Below are 18,706 nucleotides of genomic sequence, written 5' to 3' on the forward strand. Positions count from 1 at the left end.
TTAGGGTGTTTTTATGGTCCTTCCGTGTTTGACTAATATAGAACTGGTAAAAACAATTCACTATTCATCCAAAGCGAGACTGTGGCTCCACCCTCCAGACCAGTGTGGGAAACTGTGCGAATGACATCATTAAAGTGCACCTTAGGAAACACAAGCAATCTGAGTACAGGGGTACTTATTCCAATCATTGTCACAAGTGCACCATATTGGATCCTGCCTAGCTGCCAAAGATGGGATGTCGCAAGGATGACATTCAAATGAGAAATCTCTTCAGCATATACAATTCCTAAGTCGCTGGTCTTGAAGTGCCTAATCTTGATGCTGGTGTAGATGTGGGCTGCAACCAGTCAGCGTGGCACTAATGTTCTCTTCGCATAGAGGACACTGCCGTCACATTGTCATCCTGGAGAGGGGTCGGTCAGCGTGAAATTGGCTCACGTCTTCTCTACAGCCTTCTATGCTCTCTTGTTTTGGACCAGCATGCCGGCACTTGACTTTACACCTTAACAAACCACTTCCAACAGACATTGCTTGTCCAACAGGTCTGTAGCCAGACTGACACAGCATCCAGTGGTTTCTGCACAGTGGTCACTGGTTGTCTCATCCAGACAGCACATGTCTTGCAGTTAAAACTTATATTTTTCTTGAAGGAAAAACTTATTGTTATCTAACACTTCCTCATCTGCGTCTGTCCTCGTATAGTTACTGGCTGTTCATACACTTGTCTGTTCTGTTGAATGCTATAAAAGTCTTTTTAGTTTAATGAATGCCCTGACCCACTCCAGTCCAGCTACATTCTCTCTTTCCCAGTTCTTTGGTACAGATTTTCCATACTCCACAGCAAATCCATATGCAAGAATTTTTGCAGTTTTTTGGTCATAATGAGTATCGTGTGTGGAAGTAATACAGTCAGGTATTGTTTCTCCACTTTTCTGAAAAATTTTAAGTTTCATTTGACAGCCTAAAATCGTTGTTCCCTCTTTCTAGAATAAATATCTTTTCTGTTTATCATTTATGTGTTGACCTGGGAATGCTCATGCTTTATTCTAATTTCCATAAAGAAAATTTTCATGGATATGTTGACTAATTGCATCTTTCAGCAGCTCAATGATCGTCTATCTTACCCTTTGGTATCATGAACCCTGTAATTCAGAGTACGTTTAATTCCTAATGATTAATAATGCTTCTATTGGTATGTGCCAGTGAGTATAGGAGTAGGTACAATGCATGTTTTTAGTGGCATTATCTGAACCATTGAGTAGTTAACACCTGAACATATGGTTCATTTAACCCCATGTGCATCAGCAAAATATATTTTGCAACAGTATTTCTTAAAGCAAAAGAATATTCGAAACTAGGATATGCTATGGAAGTGATAAAACACATTTATAAGGGCCATCCTCGTAAACATAAATGATAGGTCGCGACTAAAAATAAAACGAAAAAAAAAGTTTAAAACTTTTATTTTGAATCTTACTACCTCTTCAAGTGTTAATAAAACAGCAGCTACTTATTTTATCCACAGAAACATCATTTGAGGTGATGAAGGTTTGTGAATGTAAGAGAAATAAATTTTGTAATAACTGAAATTCTTCTGTTTGTTCATTTTTAATAAATTGATTCAGTTAATTGTTACAGCCAGTTAACCTCATTTTATCATAAAACGTACACACTTTAAACATTGGTATGTTATGATATTAATGAATTTTAATTTAATAATTTTCATTTTGGGTCATGAAGCCTACTGCAGTGGCACATAATTTTTCAAGCTGAAAAGAATACGTACATTGGGTACTTACTTCCTACTATCAAATGTTCACTTCAGGAATCCTCAAAAAAAAAAAGGCGTTGGCAGTTCCATATTGCACTGCAGACCTTTGGAAAGAGCCTTAATGATAGGCCTACAAAAAAGATTTGGCCCCATCATGATAGATAAGAACCTAATCAACCTAATCATAGCAGCAGCTTTGATACCAGTACTAGAATTTTCCTGGTTGGGAGGACATGAGAAGGAAGAAGATATTTGTTTCATAAAGAAAGAACTGCTTACCACCTGTAGAATGGAGGATATTGAAACATTTTCTCCAAAATATGTAGAAATGATTGAAGGAAATGGTGAAGTAGTTTTGTTTTTCAATGCTGTTTCTTCAGCAACACACCCTGGAGAGTTGGATGAGGCATCTTCATATCTCCCCAGTAGTTCAACTAAAGTGAAACTTCCCATTTAGTACAGATCATTAAAACAATCATTTGTAAAACAAAATGCAGGGATACCCTCCACTGTTCCTATAAAGTGCCTCTTTAGTGTATGCAAAGAGATTGTTTCAACCGAGATAAAAACCGTGATAAAAACTTTGAAATTGTAAATTCAGTGGCATTCTAACACTGCAAATGGACACTGAATGTGTTTGTAACATTTGTATTGATACTTGTACCATCCTCATTTTTTTAAAGCGAAGATCAAATACATCATTCAATTAACTCCTGTGTTCATTGTCTTTTTCCTGTATGATGATTCTCCCTATCTTCCTCTACTTGTGACGGTTCTCACAATCCCCATTCTTTCTCATTCAGACTATTAATCATGAAGGTACAGGGTGAGAGGCTTCACTTTTCCTTTGGTCACAACAGAGTCAGTAAGTGAATGATGGATGCTGAACAATGTAGCAGTCATTTGATATAAGAGAAAGGATTGTCTGAGGCAATAATGAAGTGGGCATGAATGGGTTGGAGTAGCGGATGTTGGATTCTTTTGTTCTGTAAGTTAATCAGTCCATCTTTTTTGTATTTTATGTTTGCCCCATGCAGACTTTATATTATTAGTTTTTCTTTTCTTTTTTATTCTTTTTTTAAGTTAGTTCATTAATATGCCCAACTTAAAAGTATTTGTAATTTGTAATTTTACCTATACAAGTTACTTTTTGAAAATATAGTTTGTAACTGTAATTGAGTACATATTTTTTCAAGTAATTGCAATTCAATCCAATTACTGTTTTTTAAGAACTTTTGCCAACAGGTACTTCCGGAGCTTATAGAAGTTGGCCATAATTTAAAATATTATACCTAAAAATAGCGATATGTTGGTGGTCTCACACAACTTGGTAGCAGCAGGGAAACTCTTGTAAGTCTGTATTCTCCAGAAAAACTAATTTCATAACTTCTCTTTGATTAGTAAAAAGACGGATAAGAATTCATAACTGTGTGGCAGACTATGATGCATTTGAGAATACAGCCATAATAAAACTGCAACATGACAATGCTAGATGATTTTCCATAATTTTTATCATAATTTAACAGGACTCACTATGTTGTTATGTTTTAATGTTGTGGACTACAGATAAGCTGCTCTTTTATTTTCACAAACTTCACATGTATGAAAATGTTCTCCTTTTCATGTATGTTCAGATGTCTGTGTTACAAGGCATTTGCTCCCTTCTGTAGGATACAGTTAACACTAGATATTCTTTTATTTTCTTCACTGGCAATTATGGATTTGAAATATCTAACAACCACTTTTTACACATTTTCCCATCCAGAATTCCTATTTTGGCCTCATAAATCAATGTCATTTCTGTTGCCTACTTCTACTGCATGAGATTTTTAGGGAATGAAGAACACACACACAGACAGACACACACACACACACACACACACACACACACACACACACACACACACACACACACACACACACACACACAGAGAGAGAGAGAGAGAGAGAGAGAGAGAGAGAGAGAGAGAGAGAGAGAGTTTTCATTAACTGAAAAATAATGTAAAAACATAATTTTTTTCTTTATTATATAAACTTATACTTGCACATACAGAAGAGTTATTGAACAAAACCACAAACATTAAGGTTTTACAATTTAAGAGACTTTGTGTTGTGCCTCAAAAAATATTTCCATTGAACATGAAAATCATTTACATATAAATTTCAGTATCCATCTTCCTGTAAACATCTTTCTTTTAATATTCATATACAGATCAACATAAGTTTCTGGTCTTTCATTATGAGTAAGTCATATGAATAAAAATATTTTTATGTTGTAACTTCAAATCTCTTAAAGCCTACAAATATGCTGCAAGAATTCTTATGGAGGAATCCTGTCTATTCTTGTTGCTGCTCTATCAGTACACATAAACATTTGAAAAATAAAAATCTTTTCTTAAATATAAAATTTGCTTATAAACTTACATGTATAATCTATTCTGTAATCTGTTCCATCAGTCAGAGAAACACTATAAGTACAAAACACAAAGATTTACAAAATATGTATTCTTTCAAGCATTAAACTTATTTTGCTGGCAACATTTCTATGGCATCAGGCTATGGAATATTATATGGGTATAATCTATTCTGTTGTGATGTACCCGTTGAGGTTCTGTCTAATTGATTTTATTTATTTACAAATACATGAAAGAGGCCATAAAATATCAGGGCTTGGCCTTTATGTTCTTGGATAGGTGTCAATAAAAAGTACATTGTGGCAAAAGTGCATATATATTGTTAATGAACATCTGCATGAGGGTATACGACTACTAATTGAATAGAGGAGGCATTTAGCAGTAAAGAGGAACACGGAAAAGGCTGATTAAATGCTGAACTACAAAATTTGTTATTATGAAGTTTAAAAATGCACACAAAGCTCAAAGACACATACACAAACTGGTTCAGTCAGAATGCAATGCGAGAAGGATGACTGATGGAAGGAGCTGTGTGTGTGTGTGTGTGTGTGTGTGTGTGTGTGTGTGTGTGTGTGTGTGTGTGTGTGTGTGTGTAAAAAAGTCTTTAGATGTTCATTTATTAATTTGTCTTTTGCATGTGCCATTCTGCCACTCAATGCCTTCTCTACTTGGTCAGCAGTGATTCACACTCATGTAGGTATTTATTGGCCATCCTGGGTTTTTCATCACTAGGTTGATGTTTGTGTCACATAAAAAAACCATACAATCATTCCCAATTCGAAATTGAAAGCTAGATACTTTTACAAGCCTAAACAGAAGTATATTTTTATTTTGTAGTCATTTTTGGTTTGTATGATTTTAAAACTCACTACTTATGTCCATTTTTGATTATCAAGAAAGTAGTTTAGGGTCAATGTCTTGAAAAAACTGCTACATACACAATTAAATGTGAAGTTAAGCAGTTAAAGAATTCACAGCACTGAAATCTGCTTGAGTAAAACATCAAAAATGTTTGAGACAGTATGTTCAAAGTACTTCAGAGTCATAAGTGGTTCCAATATCTCTACCATACTTTAATGATATCAAAAACATTTCACAGTTCTTTGTTCAGATATCAGGTACATAAGAAGAAAGACATTTAATGGCAGTGATTCTTTACCTTCTCAGTCCTTACTCCTCTTTGACTTTCAGTTTATACTCGTGCAGATTACAAACAGCTATCAACACTGTTTTCATTCAGAATCAAGCTTCATATCCTGTGCTACATAAATGAAAGAAAGAGTGGTCTAAATGGGCAAGGCATACAACTCATCTGCTCTCAAGTTTAAAAAATGGACACCTAAAATACTATTACCTATTACCTGTACAATTAATGGCAACAGTTTAAGAGCTGAACAATAATAAGCAATTGTTTTAATAATATGAGACCATGGCATCATTATATTTCCTCTGTACATTGTTTGTTGTGTATTGTAGTAATTGAAATAACCAAAACTTTCTTAGAATGAAAAAAATGGCAATTATAAATAACTTTCATTTTATTTATTTATTGTGATGAGGGAATTTCTTGATTTGACTTTCAACAAGCTTATCATAGATTTTGTGATCTGAATAAGTTGAACTCAATTTTTATTGTTCCAATGGCTCAAGTGGAAAAAAAGAAGCTAGATCATTTTAATATTATTCAATTGCATTTTTCTCACCAATACAAGCTACCAGAGCATTTCAATATGTACAGAGCATTTTATTGATTACTAAAATGTCTGAAACATTCTTAACACCATTACCAGTGGAATTGCATTTATATCACATTAGCATACACCATCCTTGTGGATGGCTATGATCACTTTGTATGGTATATTACAAGCCCATTTTTGAGAAGAACATTGTTCATTAACAAACATAAAAGTTTTAGTCTGAATTTGTGTGAGCCACAGAGAATAATAACTAAAGAAGTAGAACATCAATTTATTTGTTCATTATTGTGGGATATAAATTCTATGATGTTTAGACATGTGCGCTTTAATGGCTTGGTTGTTATAGTGGTCTCTGCTTGGCCAAAATTAGCAGAACATTATTTATGCTAACAGTTTTGTCTATTACAATGAGCTGTTCAACGTTGATAGTTCATTACAACACAATGTGGGCTGATTCGTTTATTTATATGAAAATCATTTCAAGTTTTATCTCTGTAATTGCTAAAACATGTTGTCATTTCAGGTGAGGCTGCCTTTTTCTCATTAATACTTTGGATATATATATATGTATGAGCAAGTATTTCTGCATGATTCCATTGACAGTCTTGATGGCAGTACATAGTAATATCAAAATACAAGCAGTGCCATTGCCTTCATTATGGCAGTATGCCAGCAATGTAGTATACATGTTCCTCCAGACCTATCCCAACAACACAAACTAGCACCATCAAAGCCCCGAGAATGCTCTCCCAGTCAGGATAATCACCAAAGGCAAAAACCTGGAGGATAAAAGCCAAGACAATGTCAAGAGAACGGGTAACAGATACTTTTCCTGCACCCTCCAAGTTCAGGGCTTTTGCCACAAGGACTTGCCCAGTGAGTCCCAGAACACTCACTGCCACTGCCAGGAGCCATTCATACCATGTCCTGTGGATTAATACACCAATGTCATGGCGGTGTCCCAGTGTCAGCAACGTTCCTGCTGACATGATAAGTGACCATATTGATAACTGCAGCACCACAACTGAGAAGTGAACATCTTTGCATTTACGCATTACAACAATATTCAGTGCTGTAAAGATAGTTGCAAAAATTGCACATGTGTAACCTATTACATCGTAGACATCTGGCCCACTCTGAAAGTCAAAAAGAAAGAAGTTTTATTAGTTTACACTCAGAGTATAATGTGTTACAAAAATTTACACATAAAATACATATTTATGTAGATATCATTTCTATACTGAGAAAAATAAAGTATTATCAATTTTTGATATATCACTACATATTAAGTCCATTATACTGTATATTACACTTGGAATTTTTATGCACTGGGTAATATTATAGTTTTTAAAATAATAATAGTAATCTTTCATGACAGCAACATGTAATTTTGTTTTTCACTTCATATTTCACCTATTCACCATGCATTTTGTTGTACATTTTACTCTGTTTCTTTAAGTTTACCAGCTTCCGTGTAACTTCTTATTTGCAGCACTTCCAAGGTTACCATGTTTACATTGCTGGCACATATCTTAATGCATGAAGTCATGGCTGTCTCTTCCATATCCTATTTTTTGCAGAAACTTTTCTTTTCTGCTTCTTATTTCTTCAATACAGTTTTTATATATCCTCTATTATATTCTATTTCTGGTACTTTATGCTTCTGTATTTGTAGTTTCTTTACTAAGAGAAATACATCCTGTATTCTTTCTCCCGGTATCTTTCCTGTGATCTAATTTTTAGGGTGATTCTGTTGCGAGTAGATGCTTACTATATTTTCATTTCAATATATCAACTTACAAAAGGCGCAGTGACTGACGATTAAGCTTGTGTACTCCACTGGAGTGGGAACAGATGATTCTAGATTTTACAGTACCATTACAGTCTTGTATAAGGGCAGCAACTTTTCTCTGATCTATTTTTTACACTGTATTCAGAATTTAGCTTGTGGAGAGTTGTTTCTGAGAATTTAAGAAATTTTGAAGTGCCCACCACACAACCAACTCCGCAATGCTGAAGGCAAGGGATTTATGCAGCATCATCTCCATCTCCCCTCCTGTACTCTTACATTTGTCAGTTGTTGATTACACACTGTAACTCATTAATAATAAAACATTTCTCGCTGCTGATTTTAAATATGTTAACAAGAAAAATGTTCATCAAACATTTCTTACTTGTTCAAAACAGTATGAGTTTGACGAGATATATTCATTAATAAAAGACTGCTCTGAAATAATGCCCCAAGTCTGAGCAACCTCCATATGTGAACTGCAAGTATAAAAGCTGTTCTTCGAAAACAGAATCATTACACCCTTCAGGCCATAAGCTGTCTACCTGGATACAGTATGAAATTAATTTAAAATGGACAGAGAGAAACCGGAATGATTGTAGATGACACAGCCTACTTGGCGTGTCTGACAATAAGATGTCAACTGATAACAATATCAAGAAGCTGTTATGTAGCTAAATGTTCTACATATATGTTCATAATGAAAAAAAATTACGTATTTCTGTCATGTGAAACAATTACGTATGGACTGTCTGTGGGGAATAAGAATGTGACTGCTTTTTTTAAACAGTCTGTCTTTTTCCTTTATTTGTTCCAGTATTGTACAATTTTGGTCTTATACCATTTTCAAGTATTTATACAAAAATTCAGTAATGGCACATTATGATGTACTAGTATCTGCACAGGTACGTCTACATGGCATCCATAGTCATTGTGCCTGTAAGTGCAAATGTCGTAGTTGCTATAAAACCAGTAGTACTAGCACTGTTAACATGAATGCATGCCAGGAATTTATTTCCACACAACATTGCTCTCTACTTAAAAGTTTTGACCGTGCAGTGGTTAATGTGAGTATGCCACTGCTGTGAATGCTGTTAAGTGCCTACACATGTTACATGCAGATAGTAGTATGGAATTATGTTCTGTTGCTGAATTTTTATATGGGTACTTGAAAATGATCTGAGATAGAAATTGTACAGCAGTTCTAAAAATAAAAGAAAATGGTAACTGCAGGTGGTATCAACTCATTTCAACAATCTGTCACAGCTGTGGACCCAAGTTCAGAAAAGTTCATTGAGCAATTGATGGTTTTGCAATAGTTCGCAAAAGTATTACTGGCCACCGTCATTACACTATCCGCCATTCTCTCCAGATATGGCCCATTTCCAAAGTTGAAAACCCCACTGAAAGGATGAAGATTTGCAATGACAGATGAGATAAAAGAAAATTGGCAGATGGCACTTCTCATGATCCAGCAAGAGGCATAGCAAGATAGCTTCTAGAACTGGGAATGGTGTTGGGAGCGGTGTATCAATTGTAAAGGAGAGTATTTCAAAGGAGACCATGCACAATAAGTAAAAAGTAGTGTAGAAAAATTTCGTGGACAAAGTTACAGAATTTTTTGAACAGATCTTGTAAGTGCTTTTTCATAAGATTTTGGAAATTAAAAAGAGTACTGCTTTATAAAAAGAAAAGTAAAATTATCAAAAATTGGACCAAAAACTTCCAAGGCCAAAACTTAAATTAACAAAGAAATGAGTTCATTATGAATCAAATTTCACAAAACAATAGAACTTAAACATTAAACCATTAAAGATGTAACTATGGAAGAAAACTGTTTGTGGTCATTATTATTTTGGCTCTAAAGGTTTTTCATTCATGTTGAAAAATATGCCTTTTGTGACTTGACAAGTCCTGATTCTAGACACCTTATATCAACACTGAGAAGTTCTGTTACATGAATAATAAGTCATGAACCAAGAATTAATAATATCAATTTCTTCATACATAAGGTAATAGGCATACAATTTTTGGAACTGCAGCATTCACAAATTTGAGGTACGGAAATTGACATACAGAATAGATGAATGTGTTGCCTTACCTTGAAAATGAATGGTGGCTTTGCTATCAGCACAACACCAGTAACAAGCAGGAAAACTATGAAAGTACGGAAGAATCCACATGGCTCCCTCAGAAAAATGAATGACAGTACCATGACTAAAACAGGTGAGCTGAAGATAATTGTTGTTGCATCTCCTAAAGGTAGTCTCCGGAAGGAGAAGAACAGCAGAACAAGAGTCATTCCACCAACAAATCCCTGCAACAGAAAGGCAGAAGGTCACAACATTGATCTATTACTTTAATTTCAGAACAAGTGCTAAAGATTTTTGTTCTGTATTGGCTTTACGTAAAAGAAATTTTTTTGACAAAATGTCCTTCTTTTAAGATAGAAAATACGCTCACATCCACGTAAGCACAACTCACATACACACAAGGCCACTGTCAGTGGCTACATTTGTGTGAGTTTTGCTTGTGTGAATGTGTGTTTGTTTGCTATTTCAGATGGATGAATTTGTCTGAAAGCTTAACATATTTTAGCATCCTTTTTCATTGGGCCTGCCTCTGACTCCTCTATGAGGTGAGTAGCAATCTACACTTTCCATATTATTATTTACGTTTTTAAATCTTTTTGTAATTACTTATTATTTTACATTAGTTTTCAGCAGAAAATTATTTACATTATACTTTTTCCCATAAAGTTCATACATATGTAAGTCTGTGAGGGAATTTGGTGGGACATAAGCTTGTAATCCTACCTCCCTTCTTCATAGTGTGAAATTAGTCACCTCACTCGACAGTTTCTTATGCTATTATTTCATCATGCAAGGTACAATTACTGATACATTGGTCCAAACACTATGCAATCTACATATACATCTAGAATCTGAAACACTGTGAGAAGTGCACATGAGAGGATACTTCACATTGTACCACTTGTTAGATCTTCATCTTGTTCCATTAGTGTATAGAGTGTAGGAAGTGTTATTGCTTAAATACCTGTGTGTTCACTGCAGTTAGCTCAATCTTTCCTTTTTGATTCCTATGGTAGCAATATGAAGGGTGTTGTGGTATATCTCTAGGTTCTTCATCTACTTTTGGTTCTTGAATATTTTTAAGCAGCCTTTCATGGCCTGTTTTCAAGTGCCTGCCAGTTTAGGTTTCCTGGTTTTTCAGCATGATGTTGATGCCCTTCCATGGGTCAAATTACCTTGTGACCATACTCACTGGGTTTCTTTGTTCAACATATACTGAGAGACTCATTCTTACAGGTCTCACATATTTCAGCAATATTCAGGGATAAGCCACCCAAATGTATTTAAGCTATCTCCCTTGTAGTGTAATTACTTTTTTTTTTTTTTTTTTTAGTATACTGACAAACGGAAATCTGCCATGTACTTTATCTGCAAATGAGCCTATGTGATGATTGCCTTTTATAATCCAATATGCTGCTACACCAAAGTATTTGTATGAGTTGACTGGTTCCAGTTATGGTTCATTGATAATGTACTCAGAGAATAGTTTTTCATTGTGTGAAGTTCACAGTTTTATATTTCTGCACATTTAAAGTGAACTGCTAATCTTGGCAGTAATTAAAACAGGAAAACCTGGCTGAATATTTGTAGATATTTCAGATAGTAACTTCGTAGTAGAAAAATGGATCATCCAAAAGAACCCTGGGATTGCTCTTGCTTTCTTCCACCTACTGGGCAGTTTCTCACTTGAAGGATCCATGGTTAAAATGGAGGCTAACTCAGCCACAGCTTCAGCGCAGAACCTGATAGGGATGGAGTTTTGTTCAGTTTTACTGATTTCAGCTGCTCTTCAGTTGCCTCTGACATTATTATCTATGTTCTTCATATTTGCAGCAGTGCAACAGTGAAACAGAAACAATAATCCCAAAAATTTCTTAGTAAAGTAAAATTTGAAAATAGAGTTCCATAGTTCTGTTTTGCTACTTTTGATTTCAGTTCACATGTCATCCATGAGTGCCTGGGTACTAACTTCGGGGACACTGACAGTCTTTACGTATGACAAGAATTTCTGAGATTTTGTGAGATGTCTTTCAACAAGATTTGACTATGGCATTTATTGTTAGAAAAGTGTCAGTACTCAGGCCTCGAAGATGGTCATCATTGACTGAAAGTAATTACTTGTTGCACAGGGTGGGTGAAATAAAACTGACCCAGAAAATATTTATAAGACTGATGTGGAATTGACACTTATTGAAAAGGACCTGCATTTGTAGCTCTTAAGATTTTCTGTTGCGCTTGAGTTGGAGCATCTGGACAAACTTTCAGATATTAAGTTTTGCCAGTGATTTCTGAGTGAAGTGGAATCAGATACTTTTGGATCCTTTATTTTTCATTTCTTCAGATGAGGCCTCATTCAGCATGTCAGGCTATGTGAACTCACAAAACATGCACCAGAAAATCCTCGTCAGTACTTTGAAGAGCCAATGTATAATCCCAAGGTTAGTGGTTGGTCTGAAATGACTGATGTCCATATCATAAATGCTGACTAATATGTCCAGAAACTGTTTGGTCCATATGTGGATCACCTCACAGAGTATGGCTGACTGTATGGATATTTCTGGCAAGATGGAGCAACAAGACACACCACCTTGACAACTTTGTCTTGAATGCATGAGGTATTTGGTAAGGAGTGGACAGCCATCAAAGGCAGTCCAATCTCCTGTCCGCCTTGATCACCTGATCTCTCTGTAATCAAGTAATCATCACCACTGGAAGAACTGCAGCGGAACACGGGAGACACAATTGCTGATATCCTTCAGGCACAGCTGATACGCATGTCTAACAGCTTCAGGAATCAAACACAGCACTGCATCAGTGTTATTTGTGGCCATTTCAAGCATCTTCTGCAATGTTCATTATTAAGGGTCAACGCCATGTCACTCATATTTAAAATATTTTCACGGGCCAGCTTTATTTCATGCACCATGTATATGATTGTGGCCTGTAACTGGAATAAAGATGCAAATAATGTGTTCTGCTGTGACTATGCCACTATTTATTCATTTTTGAAGGCTTCATTTATTGCTCTTTTGACACCCAAACTTATTCAGTTTAGCATCTCTCTATCTATACTCTTATGGTTTGTTTGATATCTATTGTGTAGTAATTGCTGTTTTTTTAGAAGTTTCTTTACAGAAACTGTATAGCAGAGAATGTCCCTCCTACATTAAACAGTTTGATTTGGGCATGTCTATACAATGCTCAGTCAGCTATTCTTCTAAATGTCAGCCACAGTTCATCTGCATGCTCTTGCTCAGAACTAAATGTTTGACAATCCTCAGTGATATATGACTAATGTTTTCTGAACATGTGAATCTTTTTCCTTGTTTTAGTTAGCCTTTGTATCTTGGTATTCAGTATTGTTACAGCTGTCTCATAGTCACTGATACGAGTTTCAACGTCAACATCCTCAGATCAGATCTATTTCTTCCCATTAGATCAAATATGTTTCCACCATTAGTGGGTTTTTGAACTATCTGTTCTAGCTAGTTTTCAGAGAAGCCATTCTATTTCACAGGATGTTTTATATGCCCATCAATTACAAAACTGCATATGTCCTAGTTGGTTGGTGGATGATTAAATCTTGTTCCAATGATAATAGTACTACTGGGGAATATATGTACTAACAAACTGATTATTTTTTTCTAAATCTTTCAGGTGAATCCAAGGGAGAGATTGGTAATTGATCCTGTCATAAATTTATGCTTGCTATTGGTAGTGAATCTTGCCCAATAACTCTCACATGCAGCTGCATTTTCTATCTCAGTGGTTTGGAGTTAATTGTCTACTTAAGTTAATACTGCATCTGTATTTCTCATTAGCTTTATCTTTCAATATACAAAGTTATATCCTGAACATTAATTCACCTAGACTTTATTGGCATTCCCTGTCTTTAATCTGTTTCAACTTCTAATCGATTATCAACTGTGAAATCTAAGGCTCATTTGATTATTCACTTCAATTTTTAACTGCATTTATATAACTGTATGGGATGATAATTATGAACTATATGAAATGCAATTATCATAACTTCTAAATGGTTTGTGTTAGGACATTCAAACTGCATGGTTGACCATGGGGCATGATGGGAATTAGTGTGTGCTATATGGTTTGGCTTAGCAACAAAGCCCACTTCCTTTTGGATGGGTTTGTCAGTAAGCAAAATTGGCACATTTAGGCGACTGAGAACCCACATTTTGCGATCAAGAAGTCTCTTCACTCCCAACAGATGACTGTGTGGTGTGCAGCACCCAGTCATGAAATAATTGGTGCTATATTCCTTGATGGCATGGCAGCTACCAAATGGTATGTCAAGGTTTCAGAAGATGATTTCATGCCATTATCCAAAGTGATCCTGATTTCGACAACATGTGGTTCATGCAAGATGGAGCTGAACACATCAAAGCAGGAGAGTGTTTGATGTCCTGGAGCAGCACTCTGGGGACTGCATTCTGTCTCTGAAGTGCCCAGAGGCCACTGGCACGGGCCTCGATTGGCCGCCATATTCTCTGGATCTGAATGCATGCGACTCCTTTTTGTGGGCTATTTTAAATACAAGGTGTAGAGAAGTAACTCCAAAACCATTGCTGAGCTGAAAACAGCCAGTCAGGAAGTCATCAACAGCATCGATGTTCCGACACTTCAGAGGGTCATGCAGAATTTCACTGTTTGTCAGCACCACATCATCGTAAATGATGGCAGGCATATAAAACATGTCTTAACCTAAATATGAATATCTGTAGTGACATTTACATGTTGAACAAATTGTCTGCAAACCATAGTTTGAAACTAATGTAAGTTTTTTTCATATAGTTTAATAATTGTCACCCTGTATCTGGCAAGATAAGACTATGTGACCAACCAGTTTCAAACCCAGATCCCTCCATTTCACAGAAGTACACTACCAATTAAACCACACTTTCTTATGATACTGAGAGATCAACAACTTTGGGACAGAATATATCTGGGGCTGTTGGCTTCAACTAAAGCAAATTCATTGCTTAGAGTACATGAAGTAACTCACTTCAGTGACCTTGATTCAGTGAATAAGTCTAACTTTCCATTACATCCATCATCTCCAGAGGTATCAGTCACACACCATCATAAAAGAGTTTTTGCCAAGTCTGGAAGGAATTGAAGGAGCATGTAAGTAACTGAAGCTTTAAGATGGTTCACGAGGCACGCTCAAATGATGTAATTGGTAGCATTTTGCTCATGACAGTCTCCAACATACACTTCCTGTAAGGACCATGAAGATAAGATAAAAGAAATTAGGGCTCTTACAGAGGCATATAGACAGTCTATTTGCAGGTGGAACAGGAAAGGGAACAACTGGTAGCGGTTCAATTTACCATTTACCATGCATTGTCCAATGGCTTGTGGAATATAGATGTAGAACATACTGTACTGTCAATAAACAAATGCTAAAGGAACAGAATGGTCCTTGTCAAGTATTTGTTTCTGGATATTTGTGTACAGGATTTTTTCTAGCTTTTAGTTCCTGCAACATGGTGTTTCTTTGTTCCTATGTCTTGGTTATGGCTCACCCCACTTGTACTGTGGTTCACTCCACATACTTTTGTCTTCTTGTATCATTCCACTGTACACTCTACAACTTTGCAAATCTTTTTCTGCTTATTTATCTATTAGTTTTGATCTTCTCAAAACACCCTATTTATGTGGTTTATGACTCATATTACAGCATCTGTTTTTGATGTTTTTATTCCATTTTTTGGCAGACATATTCCATTCTTTTCTTGCATAGTCATTGCTCTTGTTTTCAACATGTTTTTTCCCCTTACACATGTCACTTACCTCCACATGCCATTTATGATGAGATGTTCATGGAGGAGGCATGTTATTAGCACTGGTGCAAAAGTAATCAAAGAGAAATAACATACTACTGAAAACTTGAACTGTAGTGCAAATTTAAAAATAATTACTCTATTCTGAGACAGGATACACTATCAGTGTGAAAGGAACTTAACAGAAACAAAATAACCTAACACAACAGACCAACAGTTTAACGTGCTATCAGTAATGAAGTCACCAGAACCAGAGCACAAGCTACAATGTGGCAAAGACTCATGAAGGAACTCAGATATTTAATTTTGACAGGATTTACTCAAAAATTTTCATGATTTTGTTCAAGGAAACACTGTGAAACATAAATTTGGATAGCCAAACTGATAATTTAAAGCTGATCATCCTGAATGTCAGACCGCTATATCTACACAATCTACTCTACTAACAATAATGGAAGACAGAAGAAAGTGGAGGTTTAGCAAATATAATATACAAAAATTCATAACGGTAATGATGAGAGCAATATCAAGCAAATAAGAAGTCATATGATGAAATAGAATTCTCCCCATAAATACAGCTGCCTTATATCATATTGATACCGTACAAACCCAAATTATTTACTGCAAAGTGTGTTGTATTTCATCTAACAAAAGTCATCAATACAGTTGGAGACTGAAGTGTTCTAATAAAATGAAATGATGTTATCACATCAGCATTCATCCAGTTTGCCCACTTTGCCCACAGAAGTGTCTTGCATTATGTTTATTTGTGTGTGGACATCCTAATACACTTTGCTTATTTTCATTTGTTGTTGTTTTATGGGATAATTGCATGGAGTGATGCAGTTAAAGTACATAATCTGCTTACTTTCTCTTTAAGAACACAAATGATAAATACACTGAAGAGATGATAATTGCACGTCCTGCAACAGCCACTTACAAGTCTGGAGAAAAGAGGACAGCTGCAGTTTAACATCTCATCAAGTTGGAGGTGGTTTGACAAATGTTGAGCTGAATAAGTATTCCTACAGCAGACAGACAATGCACAAACAATTAAACAACAAAGTCACTGAATATAGCTAGATTGCTTAGCAGGGAAAAGGGAATATATGGTTTCCTTAATCTCGTCATATTTGACACTATAGCAATACTGATTACTTTCAATCATGTAACTAAGTGTTAAACTGAAAAGGCACCACATTTAGGAAACTATAATTCTTGTAACATCACTATCTCTTTCTTTGTTGGAGCATGACAAGAAGTCATTATTGATTTACAGTTGCAATCCAGATATTTACTTGTAGTTGCAATTCAATTTAATTATTGCCCCCTTCTGAATTGTTGCAATGTTTGGTTATTGGTAACTGTACCATGTTAAAATTACTCTGAGAAAGACACAGAATCTAGAATCTGTACAGAAAACTGGAATAGAGATCAACATATACATCATTTCTGCCCTTTTTAATGATCATGGAAACCAAGCATTGCATGTTGTACCACCATACAGTGAGATGTTCAGAGGGGTTGGTCCAGAATGCAGTACACACCGGTACCTCTAATACCCAGTAGCATGTCCTCTTGCTTTGATGCATGCCTGTATTCATTGTGGCATACTATCCATAAGTTCATCAAGGCACTGTTGGTCCAGATTGTCCCACTGCTCAACAGCAATTTAGCATAGATCCCTCAGAGTGGTTGGTGGGTCACAATTGCCCAAAAACAGCCCTTTTCAATCTATCCCAGGCATGTTCGATAGATTTCATGTCTGGAGAACATGCTGGCCACTGTTGTCGAGTGATGTCATTGTCCTGAATTAAGTCATTCAAAAGATGTGCATGATGGGGGTGCGAATTGTCATCCATGAAGACAAATGCCTTGACAATATGCTACTGATATGGTTGCACTGTCTGTCGGAGGATGGCATTCACATATCATACAGCATCTTCCATGACCACCAGTGGTGTGCGTCAGCCCCACATAATCCCACCCCGAAACAGCAGGGAACCTTCACCTTGCTGCACTCGCTAGACAGTCTGACCAGGTTGCCTACAAACACGTCTCTGATGACAGTCTGGTTGAAGGCATATGCAACACTCATCGGTGAAGAGAACGTGATGCCACTCCTGAGCAGTCCATTCAGCATGGTGTTGGGCCCATCTGTACCATGCTGCATGGTGTTGTAGTTGCAAAGATGGACCTTGCTATGGACGTTGGGAGTGAAGTTGCGCATCATGCAGCCTATTATGCACAGTTTGAGTCATAACATGACATCCTGTGGCTGCACGAAAAGCATTATGCAACAAGGTGGCATTGCTGTCAGGGTTCCTCTAAGCCATAATCCGTAGGTGGCGGTCATCCACTGCAGTAGTAGCTCTTGGTAGGCCTGAGCGAGGCATGTCATCGACAGTTCCTGTGTCTCTGTAACTCCTCCATGTCTGAACAACATCACTTTGGTTCACTCTGAGATGTCTGGACACTTCCCTTGTTGAGTGCCATTCCTGCCACAAAGTAACAATGCAGACACGATCAAACTGCAGTATTGACCATCTAGACATGGATGAACTACACACAACACGAAACATGTACCTCCTTCCTGGTGGTATGACTGGAACTAATTGGCTGTCATACCTTCTCCATCTAATAGGCGCTGCTCATGCATGGTTGTTTACATTTTGAGTGGGTTTAGTGACATCCCTGAACAGTCAAAGGGAGTGTGTCTGTGTTAAAATATCCACACTCAATGTCTACTTCAGGAGGTCTGGGAACCGGGGTATGCAAATTTTGTTTCATGTTTGTATATCACAGTTATAAAGTGACAAATGTATGATGATGGACATAAAAAATCATAAATCATTGTATGACAAAAAGTGCCAAGTTGTTTTTGTTCATTAAATAAATAATAGTGTGTATGTGAAGGGGCAGAGTGAAAAGGGGGAGGGGGCATGCAACAACAAAAATTGTGATATTACACAACAAATTGGTTTAAGCTTACAAGTAGCAATCAAAAAGTGTCCATTCAAGGCCATAGTCCATAATCATTATGCCATTCTGGCAGAATCACCATGAACATTGAGGCCATCATTCCACCAGGCTGAAGATACCCATTTGGTAAAACAATGAGTCCTGCTGCATGAGCAC

General features: G+C 36.4%; 1 protein-coding gene across 2 annotated transcripts in view; it reads right to left on the reverse strand.

The window, feature by feature from the left end:
* Positions 1-3,797: 3,797 nt before the first annotated feature.
* The window catches only part of LOC126164648 (solute carrier family 35 member G1-like), a 266,941-nt gene continuing 252,032 nt past the window's right edge, over positions 3,798-18,706 (reverse strand). For both annotated transcript variants that reach the window (XM_049920258.1, XM_049920259.1), the window contains 2 exons: positions 9,773-9,988; positions 3,798-7,018 (listed from right to left, as the gene is read on the reverse strand). In XM_049920258.1, the coding sequence (XP_049776215.1) occupies positions 6,539-7,018; positions 9,773-9,988 (696 nt within the window). In that variant the 3' untranslated portion in view covers positions 3,798-6,538. The remainder of the gene's footprint in view (positions 7,019-9,772; positions 9,989-18,706) is intronic.

Source organism: Schistocerca cancellata, chromosome 1 (assembly GCF_023864275.1).
Source record: "Schistocerca cancellata isolate TAMUIC-IGC-003103 chromosome 1, iqSchCanc2.1, whole genome shotgun sequence".
In the NCBI taxonomy this organism is placed as follows: domain Eukaryota; kingdom Metazoa; phylum Arthropoda; class Insecta; order Orthoptera; family Acrididae; genus Schistocerca; species Schistocerca cancellata.